At 39.4% G+C, this 15,988-nt stretch overlaps 1 protein-coding gene across 3 annotated transcripts in view; it reads right to left on the bottom strand.

Annotated features, from left to right (window-relative positions):
* The window catches only part of LOC308668204 (trifunctional purine biosynthetic protein adenosine-3-like), a 47,118-nt gene extending 36,778 nt beyond the window's left edge, over positions 1–10,340 (bottom strand). For 2 of the 3 annotated variants that reach the window (XR_014026473.1, XM_081327932.1), the window contains exons 1-3: positions 10,277–10,340; positions 6,670–6,879; positions 2,762–2,910 (exon numbers count right to left, since the gene is read on the bottom strand). Coding sequence is in view for 2 of the 3 variants with exons in the window: in XM_081327932.1 (XP_081184058.1) it covers positions 2,762–2,906 (145 nt within the window). In the remaining variant the exon portion in view is untranslated. The remainder of the gene's footprint in view (positions 1–2,761; positions 2,911–6,669; positions 6,880–10,276) is intronic. The other variant, XM_081327933.1, reaches the window with a different exon arrangement.
* Positions 10,341–15,988: the final 5,648 nt, after the last annotated feature.

A 15,988-nucleotide genomic window follows, 5' to 3' on the forward strand; every position in this document is an offset into this window, starting at 1 on the left:
CTTTCATCATAAACCATCCAAACAATCAATCAATCATGCATAGGAATGTTTAACTATTTGGCTTTAAGAACCTTAGATCAAAATAACTATATATCCCTGATCATTTATTTTGATTCATACTGTATATGTCAGACATGTCAAACTCACGACGTCACATGATGTGGTACAACGTATCGGAGCCTTTTTGCCATTGCCGGCAATAGGGTAGGGGCGGCTTCCGGATGACACATCCAGCCCGTGGGCTGGTAGTTTGACACCCCTGGTATATGTGAATAAGTTTACGTTTAGAAATCTGTAACAGTATTCCCTCCTCTCCCAAGGTCTGCACACTCCAACCCTTATCTTCAAGAAAGATCATTTGCAGCAGGCCCTCAACAAGAGCAACCAGTGCTGCCCCATACTTTCACCCACCTGATAATCTATTTCCTCCAGAATTCTCTGGAGTTGAAGTCCAACCATCTTTTCAACATCATTACCTAAACAGGGAAAGACGGTTATTAGATGGAAATTGTCCCAAACTGTCCCATCAGTCTTTTTCTCATTCACTTTCCCTCTCCTCTCTTCTCCACTCCTTCAGGCAATTCCCTCCTGGATCATCTTCGGTGGCCAAGCTGAGTGTAACTCAGAGGTTACCCACCATGGAGTACAAAAGGACTGTATCCTCAGGTGCATCAATCATGCAGCCCAATAACAAGGTCTTGCTGTTGCTGTAAGTCTCTCTGGATCAGACTGAGGCAAGTTGCTAAGTCACTACCACAAGGTTGCTCTTTTTCCTAAAGCACAGCCCATATTCAGCCTGAGCATTTAAGAACACTGGCTTTATTGGGAAGCTATTTCAATTGTTGCAGACTACAGAAGATGAAGTGGAGAGATGCACAAGGCTCACAAGCTGCAAGTTTGAGACCTTCAATCTAAATGATGATACTCCGTATTTTATGACATATATTAGTCATTTTATTCTTAATGAAATCTATATTTTTTGCTTTTACACATGTATTCATTAATTCTATTCCATTAGATCTAACCACCTTCAATCAGGTCTGTTACATCCTTCTTCTTTCTCTTAGCTTCATTTCCCTTTCTTTCCCTTAATCATGCTCTTCTACCATGCTTTTGGTCAATTGAGAAGATATAAAGTTGATTCTCAGCCTTAGTCACTTCTGTACTACATACACCTTTCCCTGCAGATGGTAAGAATTAGACAAGTTTAGTACATTTGGTCAATATGCCATAAGTCAGGCATGTCAAACTGCCGGCCCGCGGGCCAGATGCGTCATGCTGAAACCGCGCCCACCCCATTGGTGGCAATGGGGAAAAAAGTCACGTGACGTTGCACAATGTCACATGATGTCGCGAGCCTGCCATAAGTAGATCAAAAGCCCAGTTTTGCTCCAAGTATGATCATATTATGCTATGTAAACTAAGCTCTCTAATTTAGAGGCGACTTTGTAAGTAACATAATGTACACCACCAACTAGGAAATACATGTAAGTTTATGTAATATACTGATATATTCATATGCTGCTTATTTTCATAGAATCATAGAGCTGAAATGGACCTTGGACATGAATCTTCAGTCCCACGCAAATGGCTGTCCAATTGTTCTTCGAAAGGGTTATTTCCAACTTTTTTTTTAAAAAAAAATCTCCAGTGAAAGATCACCCATGACTCCAGACAACAGACTGCTCAACTGCTTAAAATCTCTCACAGGCAGAAAATTACGGTAAACTTTATTTCAGAGGTAGATCTTTGAAATGCTTCCATCTGTTGGCTCTTATTTTATCCTCGGGTACCACACCTTCTTGCCTATAAAAGCTTTTTAAGTCTCCCTTAAACCTTCTCTTCAAGCTAAACATAGTTAGTTCTTTTAACTTATCTTCATGGGGTTTAGTCTCCTGATTTGCTGCTTTTCTCCGAATTGTCACAGTGTGGCAACCAAAGTTGAACACAGCATTCTAGGTGTAGTCTGATAAATGCAGTATAGAGTACAACCATAATTTCCCATGATCACAATGCTGTATTTCTGCTGATGCAGCCCAAGGCTTCTTTGGCTGTTTTAGTAGCTGCAACGCATTGCTGGTTCGTGCCTAATCTATGGCCTACTAGGACACCCAAATCCCTCTCACATGTATTTTTGCAGAGCTAGGTATTATTTATCGTTCCTGTCCATCTGTTTTTTATTTCCTAAATGTAGAACCCTACACTGCACTTTGTTGGGAAAGGCTCATGTTCACGTCTGTCAAAATCCTTTTGAATGGTAAGCGTGTCTTCTCAATTCTCTATCTCTGTGTCCCAATTATTTATAAAAATGATGGAAAGTACTAGGCCCAGGAGACAACCCTGAGGTAACCTACTGGATACTTCTTTCATTAGAGATACAAGTGTACATTTGGAAAATAGAAGCACATATATATTATTTCCCTTTTTAACAACTTCTGAGTTTTCCACACCTATTGTGCAATTGTCCACAGGATACAGAGTCAAAGAAGAACTTTGAATCCAAGTCTTAATATCATTATTAATGCTAATGAATACACAGAAACAAATAATACATAGTGGGGATTTTGGAAGACTGATGGAAAAAGGAATTCAGGTTTCTAGATAAAAAAAACCTGTGCTAGCCTTGTTTTAGTTTTTTTTTTTCTCCCAGCAAATTTACAGAAGAAAAATGAATGCAGGAAAGCCAAAAATTTACCAACACAAAAGACTGAAAGGCAAATTCTTAAGTGCTGTATATCTAATTTCACTTTTCTATAGTTACCTGAATTAGAAATTTTCCCATCTTTGGCTGTTCCAGCATTTCCTGGAGCAACCAGTACTTGTTTCAGGTGTGCAGATTGTGCTAGTTTCCAAGCCAGCGCATGTTCTCTGCCTCCGCTGCCAATCACAAGCACTCGATCAGCCATCAGTCTGTGGAGAAGGAAATCATACAACGTTAGATGTTGCACTGAGTTACTGCTTCAAAAACGTGGTTTGTACCGTTATCACAACACGGTAAAATTTCTTTCTTCCTCTAAAAGAGAAGCCATGATTGTATAAAACAATCCAAAACATCTGAACTTCCAAACTATCCATTCATACAGCAAATTATAACAATACTGTTAAAAACTTTATTGTGTAAGAGGAATGCTATAAGCAGTGCTTCTTCTTATTCTATTTTAGTGCAGTATTTAGTGTGCACACATTCCAACTTAAAAAAAATCCATAGAGTTAATTGGGGCTACACCTCAAGAAACATATTTTAGATTGCACCCTGAGCCATGCACAGGAAAAATAGGAACCCCAATCTTTCCTGGATAGGACATGGAGTTGGTTTCATCCCATTTACTTCTAATCAGACAAACTGCACAGCCACCCACTTTATTTCAGGTATATATTTTTTTCCTTAGCAAAACTGCAAAGAATTAAAAGTGGTGGATCATCTTATTTGTGGGGTCTCTATTTAGAGTAGTGTTTTTGCTGGCTGTTGAAGTCCATACATCTTAAAGTTGCCAAGTTTGAAAAACCCCAATTTAGAGTAACTTAGTTACTCAGTTTTGGCTGCACGTGATGTCAAAGGCATAGGCTTCTTCATGAACATAATGGCTAGGCAAAGAAAATTTCCTCTTCTGTGTAATACAACTTTCTTTTTCACTTAAATGGAAGGTAAAACCAAGAGCTTCCAGCTGCTATATTAGCAATTACTGGACAATGATCACAACTAGCAATAATAGCAAAAGACAGCCTGCCCTGGATTTCCCTAATTATATTCCTGATACAACATTATGAAACAATTTGGACTAAGACAATGGCTGCCTGGCTCATAGTTGCCCAGGGAGTTCCATGTATGAATGGGGATGTAAATCTGACTTTCTCTAGCTCAGGACCAATCTCTACATATCAAAAGAATATTTATTCCTAGAATTAACCAATCCCAAAGAAACAAACAAACATCACTTGTGCATTTTGAAGAGCCATTTTGTAATAGAGAAATATTACATACCTATGGTACTTTAAGCATGTATGATTACTAATATAATTGTTTATGCAGTTGAAACACTTGTTATGATTTTAAAAAATATATATACAACATAAGACTGACAAGACTGATAAACTGCCTTTGCGATATGGAAGCTTTTATATACTGTAATGCTGCCAGGAAAATAGCTTGCTATTTAGTTAAAAATTGCACTCAGCAAAGCTACACCTCTGTTGCAATCTTTGCAAATATGGCATTTGCCCTTCTCCTCCCCTTGTGATGTCATCCTTATTCAGGTCATTTCCCTCTCCCTTGTCAATGTAAACAATTCCTCCTATTGCAAAGTATAGATAAAAGCAAATCTTGCTTTTAAAATCTGGGGGGGGGGGAGGGAGGGAAAGAGGCCCATGTAAAATGTAATGTCAAATGGCCATGGGACTGGCAAGGAAGATACCCACTTAAATAAGAGCCTTCTCTAAAGCAGAACTTTCTTTGGTAGTAAGCATACATTCCCATTACCAGGCAGAGTGCTGTCGTGGATTAAGCAAACATTGTTGGTTCACCTAAATTTTGCCCATTAAGACATATATATATATATTATTCATCAGGGGTTAAGAGTGGAAAGAAGAGAAGGAAAAAGAATCACAGCCATTCTGCTGCAACAGTTTTTACTACGGTACTATCCAGAGGAAATTTAAACAAAGTCTATAGAACTGAGAAGCTCATTAACTCAGAAAACAGCAATGAAACATTTCAGTCTATACAGGTAGTTCTCAACTTACAACCAGTCGCTTAGTGACCCTTCAAAGTTATGACAACCCCCCCCCAAAGCCACTTACCTGGTTCTGGAGTTGACTGCAGAAACCCCTACAGCTGCATGATGGCATTTTGGGTACTTAGCAACTAGCTCACCTTTATGGCTGGTTACCAGCAAAAATTGACCATAGAAGTACATTGATTCACTTAATGACCACAGCATTTGATTAATGACTGCAGCAAAAGTGTCATAAAACTGGGTTCGGTCATGTATGTGCGTGCCTCACTTTATGAACATCATGACTTACAGTGGAAATTACAAGGACTACCTGTACACATTTGTGCAGCTGTCTGAAAATAAATTTGACTTAATGAAGGAATTTGTTTTCAAGAAGGCATGAATAAGATTAGATTGCATAACTACCAGAAAAAGGTTTTTTCAAAAAAATAATAATATCTAAATTATGATATGTAGACCTGCATAGCTGTGTTTCCCCGAAAATAAGACCCAGTTTTATAATTTTTTTGCCTCCAAGAGGCATTAGGGAATGTCTTATTTTTTTCCACTGTCTCACCTTGTGGCGGCGGCACTGTTCCATCCAGCAGGAACCTGTGTGGCTGCCAGCAGCCCACTTGTTTCGTGGCTCCTTGCCGCCGCTCTTGTGTCGCCCCTGGCCTCTCTTTTGCCAGCAGAGGCCTTCAGGAAAGACCCTGCAACTGAGAACGGAGCCCTGGGTTGATGTGCACAAGTGGCAGCAAGCAGCCGCAGAGGTGGGCTGGTGGCGGCCACGCAGGTTCCTGCTGGAAGGGGCTGTTGGTGCTGCCACCGCAAGCTGAGACAGATGTTGGGGTGTGGGAGGCCTGGCTGTGGTGGCCCTGAGGTAAGCGGATGCGGGACGCACGGGGAAGCTCCACCCCCTCCCCCACCTGCCTTGCTTCACCTCATGGCAGCGGCACCGCACACAACCAGATGGAATGTGCAGGCTCTTAATTAGAGCTTATTTTTTGCGGGGGGGAAGGGCTTATATTAGGTGCATGCGTAAAAATCAAGTTAGGTTTTATTTTTGGGACAGGTCTTATTTTTGGGAGTACATAGTATTTTAAAAAAACACGTTTCTTTTCGATATTCTTATTTTGTACAACTGTCATTTGCTACCCACTCGATCACCTTTAAAGCTTAGATTAAAAAAACTTTGATACAGAACTCATAAAAACCAATCTGCTTTGCAAATATGAAAAATAAAGTAAATGAAATTCTAATATATACGTTTGCCTAGAAATTGGCTGCACAATTTAAGACAATACAGTACTGAATTGACATATTTGGAATTGTGTTATGAGTTTACAAATTCTATGCACAAACTAAGTGCTATAGAATTTTGTTGATTTTACTTCTCAAGTAATCCAGCTTCAGACTTGTCATTCGATGTACATGAACCGTAACTGAGCACTCTGGATTGTAGCAACGAAATGGGCTCACACATCATAATAAAGTATGATTTTTTAGTATTCATTTGCCGATTAAACCACAACAGTTGGTGGCCACATTGTCATAACTTAAAATTACTTGCAATTGCACATTGTCAAGAAAGTTCATCTTATTTAATTGTTGTGAGGACTTTAAGTTGGAGCGATACAAAGGGGAGGGCAGAGAGAGAACTGTGTAATTAAAATGCAGCAAAAAATTACTGACGTGGAAAGAAATTCTTTAATTTGATTAGAGGAATTACATGTACTAATTTCTCATTTAGAATTTGTATTTAGTAACAAATACAATATATCTTTTTTGAAAAGATCTGTGGTGTTAAAGCACTATGGAAATTACTTTCAGTAAAGGTATTTACAATTATAATACAATATCCAACCCTACAAAGATAGTGCTAGTTATAATGATCAAAGAAGTCATTCCCTTGGAACCGATGCTAAGAGCTAACAACGACACACAGTGTACTTACTGTGATAGCAGCAATTTGCAAAGAGGGATATCAAATTCCAAAAAGGCAGGAAAAAAGGAAAGAAATAGAGAGGTGCCTTCAGCTAAAAGATGATCAGGTCCATACTGACGATGTTAGGCAAGTAACCAATGAAAAGAAGAGTTCAGTTCAGCGTCAAAAGAAAGGGCGGTTACAACTGATAATTTATATGCATTTTCCAAGCAAGTTTATCTATAGTAGGAGGGGAAAAAATTACAGTTAACTGCCATGACAACTGTTCCCCATATCCAAAAGTCTGCTCAGCCTTTTAAACAACATTCTATGCTATTTTGAAAACTGAGAAAGTTTTCAAATATAGAACAGTACGGAAGATAAAATGGAGATTTACAGTTCAAAGAAAAAGCAGAAAATCCCACCAGATGCACCAGTTTTTGTCTTTCTTGCAACAACTTTTTCGATTCCGGCCGTATTTAAATATTTGTGTTTAGTATTTGATAGCTTTTGAGCCCAGACTAGATCATCCAGATACTAAGTACTGTAGTTACTAGTTAAAAGTTGGATGGAAAATCATCAGGGAATCCATGATGTCCGTGGCACCTGCTTGCACTCTGTAGTGCTTACCTGTAGCACCCACCCATCACTTGATGGCCTGCTTGCCTGGGATGTTTCAGCACCTCTTCCTTTGTCAATAAGGTCCTTACAATGACCTGCATAGTCCTCCCTTAATGGCGTCAAAAAGGAACTGCCATCAGTAATGCAATCACGTGACATCACTTTATGAAGAGCTGCAATTAATGCAAAATGCATCCATGTGGGCATTTATGGGTCCTCCCCGATTAGGGCGTTTGACAACTCTGTCCCATGAGATACACTGGTTGTCAGTGTACTTCCGGGTTCAATCCAAGGTGTAGGATAATGATCTATAAACTTCTACATGACATGGGACCAGATTACTTGAGGGACCTCCTCTCCCTGGTTACATCTAGAAATCTCATCAAATCTGGCAGAAGAGGCACGTTATGTGTCCCATTTATTATGGGGTCATCAGGCCTGAGGACCCAGTTGCAATGTGAAGTTGTTCATTGGTTTTGCTGAAAGTTTGGGATGCTTTTGATAACTTGGCTGCTGAATATGTTACCGTTTTATGTTTTGTCCATTTGCAATTAGTTGTTTCTGATGCTGCCAAGGGGTTAAGCATGTGAGACGAGCAGGTATACAAATTGTATAAGTAAATAAATAAAATAACTTGACAAAAGACAAATCAATTGGAGTTGAGGGGCAATAAGAGAATGCAACTCAAGCTAAAGGAATATAAAGGAAGCTAAAGGAATATAATCTGCAATTCTTTCTTAGTACTAAAAAGAGCTTTTCAGATTGACAAAACTTTCTTTGATATCAGCAACATAAATTGTCAACAAGTTGAAATAATGTTTTTATTTTTAAATAATGCAAATTATTTGTCATTCTTTCTTTGATTATCTTTATTATTAGACTTATATACCGCCTTTCTCCCATAGGACTCAGGGCGGTTCACAAGGTTTTTAAAATAACAATACAATTACAAAAATTAAGAACAGTTAAAATAATTACATTTAAACCTTGAATAAATATAAAACCCCAATTAAAATCCAATTAAAACCCCAATTAATACTCTCAGTCCAGGCCAGAAAGCTCAAAGAGCCAAGTCTTCAGGTCCCGGCAGAATGAGCGAAGGTCAGGGGCAGTCCTGAGCTCTACGGGCAGCTGGTTCCAAAGGGCAGGTGCACCCACAGAGAAGGCCCTCCCCCTGGGTGTTATCCGCAATCTTTTACCGGCGGAACCCTGAGAAGACCCTCCCTGTGGGAGCGCACAGGACAAAGGGAGCTTGATGCCGGCAGCAGGTGTTCCCTCAGATATCCCAGACCCAAGCCATTTAGGGCTTTATAGGTCATCACCAGCACCTTGAATCTCACCCGGAGGGCAACCGGAAGCCAATGCAGCTCGCGGAGCAGAGGTGTTACATGGGAGTATCGGGAAACCCCCATCACAACCTGCGCAGCTGCATTCTGCACCAGCTGAAGCCTCCGAGTGGTCCTCAAGGGCAGCCCCATGTAGAGAGCGTTGCAGTAGTCCAATCGGGAGTAGACCAAACACTTCTCCAAATAGTAATTTCCAGTATCTTTCGGATACTGGAAATATTAGATATTGCTTGGTTGAAAAATACTAAAACCAGCAACGCAATCCATGGTGTTTGAAATAACTTCAGGGATGCAAAATAAAAGCAAAGAAACAACACCCAATAATTTCACACTAAAAAGAAATCACATTTTGCCTGCCATTCACCGCAAATATGACCTAGAAAAAATCTCTATAATTATGAAATTGTTTTTTCATTTAACTGATCTATTTTTTAAAATTCTTTATAACAACATGACAAAACAGCTATTGTAATACGCACATCTGTCATTTTATGAATTTTTCTGAAAATATCTGGTAATATTTGCTTTAATATCATGTCCATGAATACAATGCTGAAAGGCCAATGTACAAGTTTTCTAATACTATAGTAATCCATTTGTGCCGTAACAAACTGAAGTAGCTCCGGATGATTATGACTTTTTAAGAAAATGCATATTTTAACAGCCTAATATGAAAATTAGAGAAACTTATTTTCAATAAATGCAAACAATCCTAAAACAAAACTGTTTCAAAATTAACATGTTTTTTTGCATAGAAGAATGTAGAAAAATAAGACATTACTGGATTCACTCTTGATTCACAGAGTTCCTGCCAGCCCACTGCTTGCTTGCCTATTTACATTTAGCAATCCAGCATTATATAGAATGGTTATTAAATATGCACTGATATTTTATATCTATCTTTCTAACACAGATTAGGAATATGCTCCTACGATTTCCAGCTACTCATGTTTATTGGGAATTCTAAGAGACCCAATGTAATCTGGATAGCTAAGGGAGGAAAGTCTGATTTATATGGAAAAAGAAAAACAGGTTTCCACATGAGGCAAAGACTTGCATAAATCAGGCCTAAGTTCCCATGTGATTTTAAACGTTAGCACTCCAACTTTTATAGCATTAATAAACATCCAGACAACTGTAGTTATGGCATTTCGTTAATTTTTTTTGCTTTTGCTATTTCCATTCTATATAATTGTTTATTATTCAGAGGATCCCAGAGCATTATCACGTCACAGTTACACAGCATATCCACCCTAAATTTCTCGATATTTTGTAAAAATATAAAGTCATGACTCTTCACGAGCAGCAGACAATTTATACAACATTAATGGAATAATTTTAGTTTTGCAAAACTGTATACAGATATTTCAAATTCCTGTAAAATCCAATAGATTAATGAATGTGCCGAACATTGTCTTAAAAATACATAAGGAACACACGAAAAACACAATCATTTATATGAAGAAATTGAAAAAAAAGCCTACTCGGAACTGGAGAAGAAACAGCAAGAAAGAAATTTGCAAATGCTAACCACGAGGTCAAAAATTAGTCTCCTATCTCAGTAAGCGGACAAAACAGACTATTACATATTTTTTTAAAAAAGCACACCATAATAATGTGCTAGTTTTCTTTTTTCTTTTCTTTCTCCGAAAGAAATACTGAAAACTTACTTTTTGGCGGACAACTTTTAAACAGCAAGCATACTCTTCCCCACCAGCGTATGCTAAAAACTACTTCTCCCAGAATGCTGCTGTTTCAGCGATCTTTAACCCTTCTCAGGGAAGGAGAAATAGAACTGATTTCATAGTGACAAGAGGATTTATTAATGATCATAGCCTGAAAACTGAAGTTGAATATCTAGGAATCTAGTCTAAACAATTAGATTAAACAACATTAATTACACAACAAGCTAGTGCTTACAAGCGTATTTCCATCTGTGCATACTTGCTATTATAGAAAACTTTGAGGTAGCAAAAATAGCAATAGCACTTAGACTTATATACCCTTCATAGTGCTTTGCAGCCTTTACTAAGCGGTTTAGAGTCTGCACATCGTCCTCAATAATCTGGCTCCTCATTTTACCGACCTCGGAAGGATGGAGGGAACATGCTACATCATCAGAAATCATATTTCCAAACTGCATTGCATAGTTAGTCTGTATGATTCAATGCAGTATTTTTCACTTAAACTTTGGTTGAAACACTAATTCTCTATATTTTTAAAAAATTATATAATCATAATTTATATAAATGCAAAGAGCCCAGAAAGTTGCCTTAAGCCATAAACAAGTTTATAAATGATTCTCCATTGCACTGGTTTCCAGTCTGTTTCCAGGCTCAGTTCAATCTTTAAAGGAGGGAATAGTACAATAGCATAAAGCTTGTGCACAAATGTATGCACATGCACGTGCACACAGACATACAAGCACACCCAAGAGCTCCCCAAGTGCTATATAAAATTGTTAAAATGTTAATATAGTGAGCAAAAATTTGAGAAGTAAAAAGTTTTATTGTTACTTATAAAATAATAAAGGCAGAATAAAATATAATAAATAAAATAACCATTGCTTTTCTAGAACAAATCTATTTTTAGATTTTAATCCATAATATTTTATCTTAATTTTTTTACAACTCAGGGCTGCAAATATAGTAATTCTCCCCACAATTACAACGCTGTGAACTGGCTTGAACTGATAAAAGCATAGTTACCTCAAAATCATCCTACCAGCTTTCACGCCTAAGGAGGACTAGAACTTTCATATCTTGGTTTTTAGTCTAGTATTTGTGAAATATATTGTACCTGTATCAGGCACATGGATAATTGTTTCTCTTAAATTTTAAACCTGCTTTCCTCCTAATATGTTGTATTAACAGCTCAATAATCCATATTATTTTAAAGCTGTGTCCATATAATTTGAGGATCATTCTACTACTGTATGTGGAAAATCTACCATTCTGGGAAAGTACTTAAACCAGAAGATTTTCATGTAATAATAATAATAATAATAATTTTATTTGTATACCGCCCTTCTCCCGAAGGACTCAGGGCGGTGAACAGGGCAAACATATAAAAATACAAAGATACAAAAGTTAAAAAAGAATTAAACAAAATGCCCAAGCTAAAACAATAGGTAAATATATTTACAACAACAATAAAATCCCAACCCATCCCCCATCAGGCCAGGCCGGATTGTTCAAATAAATAAGTCTTCAGATCGCACCGGAAGGAGCGACGGTCGGGCGCCATTTGTAGACCAGACATCTGTAGACCAGACATGTCAAACTGGCGATGTCATTTGACGTTGTGCAACGTATCAAAGCTTTTTTGCCATTGCCGGCACTGGGGTGAGCATGGTTTCCTGCTGACGCGTCCGGCCCATGGGCCGGCAGCTTGACACCCCTGATGTAGACCATGCCAATTTGGCAGTTCAGCTGTCCTCCTATAGTTCTGCAGAAAATAGATTTTTTTAAAGTAATCTTTTGGGGTACCTTTTTTGGCTTTTAACACAATTTGTTTGGTTTCTAATGTTCTAAAACCCTTCTGAATGGTATAGGTATAGGTATAGGTATAGGAATAGAATAGAATAGAATAGAATAGAATAGAATAGAATAGAATAGAATAGAATAGAATAGAATAGAATAGAATAGAATAGAATAGAATAGAATAGAATAGAATAGAATAGAATAGACTTTATTGGCCAAGTGTGATTGGACACACAAGGAATTTGTTTCCAGTGCTTAAGTTCTCTTTATATAACAAAGTTATATAATCAGTGTACATATAAACCTACAAATAACATGTACATACAAACAATGAACAAGGTAATATAAAATACCAATAGAAGGTGGTAGAAAAGATGATTACCCATACTATATGGGTAAATATCCTTAGACATAAGACAGTACTGTGGCAATTAGGTGTTCAGAAGAATGATGGCATAAGGGGAAAAAATGGTCTTTGTGTCTAATTGTTTTGCCACGCAATGCTCTATAGCTGCATCCTGAGAGGAGGAGTTGGAACAGTTTATGTCCAGGATGTGAGTGGTCTGTAGATGTTTTCTCAGCCCTCTTTCTGACCTATGCAGTATACAAGTCCTGAATAGAAGGTGGGCTGGTTGCAATTGTGTTTTCTGCAGTCCTAGCTATCCATTGAAGTCTGTAGCTGTTCTTTTTGGTTGCTGTAACAAGCTAGTGTTGAAGGAAAAATCTTCATCAGGGTCTAGTCCAAAACGGGAATAAACAACATGGCGACTGCTTTAGAAAGAAAGTTGTAGTTTATTGAACAGAGCAGCCAGACAGAAAGATGGCTCTGGAAAAAAAGAGAGAGCACATGTAGTAGGGAGTGGGTTTTATACTTTCTTGGACTTTCGTTTGGTTGTTCCTGTATATTGAACTTTGACCTGAGTCTGAGTGTGCCTTTCTGGTATTTGATGGTGGTGGGTTAATCCTATTGTGTCCTGTCTTTTTGGGTGGTATATTTTAAGGGTCTTTGTCTTCCTGATCTCTTCGGCTTCTAGCTGGAGGACTCCAACCTTCCCGAATGGATTATTACATCTGCATTTCTAAAAGCTGATTTCTACTTGGCTTGGCTTCTGGCTGGCTGTGTCTGTGTATAGAAGTTTTTGCCTTTTTAATATCCCCCCCCAAGTATCTTTCTCTGGATTGTTCCCACACTAGACAGTTATAGAAGTACAAATGACAGACTCAATAATTCTTCTGTAGAACTTTATCAACAGCTCCTGGGTAGTCTGAACTTTCTGAGTTGATGCAGAAGAATGTTCTTTATTGTCCCTTTTTAATGATGGTTCTAACGTTAGGCGTCAATTTTAAGTCCTGAAGGTATCTACTGTTGATACTGTGTTGTCTAATATCGTAGCAGGTGGTAGGAGGGTTTCTCCTGAAATCCACTCTCTACAGTTTTAAGTATGTTCAGCTCCAGATTGTTCAAGCTGCATCATAGCTGGAACAGCCACAATTTTACCTTGGTTATGTTATTTTTAAAGATAAATTTTAGTTTAGTTTTCATATTTACGAATATCAAATCTAAGCTTATTTATGGGTTATCAGCCAAAAATATGTCTTACTGAATCAAGACGGCAGGTTACCTAATACAGCATTCTATCAGTGATCAAGAATTAAGAAAGTTCTTAAACAGGGGTGTCAAACTCAATTTCATTGAGGGCCGCTTCAGCATTGCGGTTGCCCTCAGGGGGCCGGGTGGGCATGGCCAGGGTGGGCATGGCTACTGGGTGGGCGTGGCTAAAGTGCATATGGCCTACTGGGTGGGCGTGGCCAGCTCTACATCGTTGGCATCAAGGGTGCCTATGGGGGCCTGGGCAGGAGTGGGACAGATCAGAGGGTCTCTGGCAGGAGGAGGGTCTCTGGGCCAGGGCCAAGTCAGTGGGGGCCGTTCCCTCACTGTTTCCAGGATGGCTTCGCGGGCCAAATGAAACCACTTCGCGGGCCGGATCTGGCCCCCGGGCCTTGTGTTTGACATGTCTGTTCTTAAATATGAACAGGGAATTAATACTTTCTAGTTTTGTTCTTCTGAACGTATTATTCTATATATATTTCCACTGCTTCAGACTAGGAATCATTGGTAGTCTTTTTCCCTATGAAGTTTTTCAATCTCGTTTTGAAATCATCTAAACTGATAGCCATCATAACTGATGGTAGCAAATTCCTGTTAAACTACCTACAATATTATAGTAACAGGACTGCATGATGTTTTGGATTCAGTTTGAGACAGTTCTTTGGAACATGCAAAAGTGAAAGTGCACCTATATGCAACATATTAAATAGGTTTCAAGCACACTTAGATAATATAGATTGTTTGATGAGTCTTACATGGGTGCTGCATTGGGGCTCCTAACGTTCCAAAGCAACTTTCCAAAATTTAATTTAATTTAATTTAATTTAATAATATTTGTATACCGCCCTTCTCCCTGAGGACTCAGGGCGGTTCACAGGGCAGAATAAAATACTAAATACAAACATTAAAAAGAGATTAAATGATTGCCCGAGTTAAAACAATTGGAATAAAATTCTAAAACACCAAGTTAAAATTAAGACACCAAAAATAAAAAACCCCACCAATCCCCATCAGGCTAAGCCGGCTTGAACAAACAGAAACGTCTTGAGATCGCGACGAAAGGAGCGAAGATCGGGCGCCATCCGGAGCTCTACCGGTAGCTGATTCCACAGCTCCGGGGCGCCCACAGAGAAGGATCTCCCCCTGGGGGCCACCAATCGACATTCTCTGATCGGTGGCACCCTGAGGAGGCCCTCCCTGTGGGAACGCACAGGGCGCAGGGAGCTTGATGCCGGCAGCAGATGTTCCCTAAGGTACTCCGGCCCCATGCCATGGAGGGCTTTAAACACCGTTACCAGTACCTTGAATCTCACCCGGAAGACAACCGGCAACCAATGCAGCTCACGGAGCAGAGGTGTAACGTGGGAGTATCAGGAGACTCCCAACACAACTCTCGCGGCTGCATTCTGTACCAGTTGGAGCTTCCGGGTGGTCCTCAAGGGCAGCCCCATGTAGAGAGCGTTGCAGTAGTCCAGACGAGAGGACACGAGCGCATGAGTGACCGTGCACAAATCATCCCGGCTGAGATAGGGCCGCAACTGGCGCACCAGGCGAACCTGGGCGAAGGCCCCCCTAGTCACAGCTCCTATATGGTCTTCCAAGGTGAGCTGTGAATCTAGGAGGACTCCCAAGTTGCGAGCCCTATCTACGGGGGGTAATAGTTCACCCCCCATAGCCAGAGGTGGAATGTCCGAATAAACCCGGGATGAAGGTATGCAAAGCCACTCAGTCTTGTCGGGGTTGAGTTGAAGTCTGTTCCTCCCTATCCAGACCTGAACCGCCTCCAGGCAACGGGACATCACGTTGAGGGCATCACTGGGGTGGTTTGGGGTCGAAAGGAAAAGTGAATCCAAAGCATTGCAAAATGGTGTAAATATTCTGTACAGTGGTTTTTATAGGTTCGTCGTAAGCGTCTAGGAAACAATGGTTTGAATTAAGGATTTTTAGCATGCCCAACGTTGTATTGTTTTCTCTTACCACAGATACTAAGGCTTTTCTTATCCCTCTCCCTTGAATTATAGCTTCAAGTAATTACTTTAATTCAATTAAAATGCTCCTGAACGTTTCCTTTCTATACAGTTACTGAGTATTGTATGAGGCAATAGGCTAAAACGCAATGTGTTGTTTGTGTGGTTCATTTTGTTATGTGAAGTCGGTTTCTTCCTTAGTTCGTCACAACCTCTGAATTGACAAAATGTGTACAAGAACTCCGCGATGTCGCACTCAATTATCAATGACATTCTCCATTTGCCCTCTCCCTGGCTTAACACTCATTCAGGAAAACTAACCCA

Source organism: Vipera berus (genome assembly GCF_964194415.1).
Source record: "Vipera berus genome assembly, chromosome: 4".
NCBI classification, from domain to species: Eukaryota; Metazoa; Chordata; class Lepidosauria; order Squamata; family Viperidae; genus Vipera; species Vipera berus.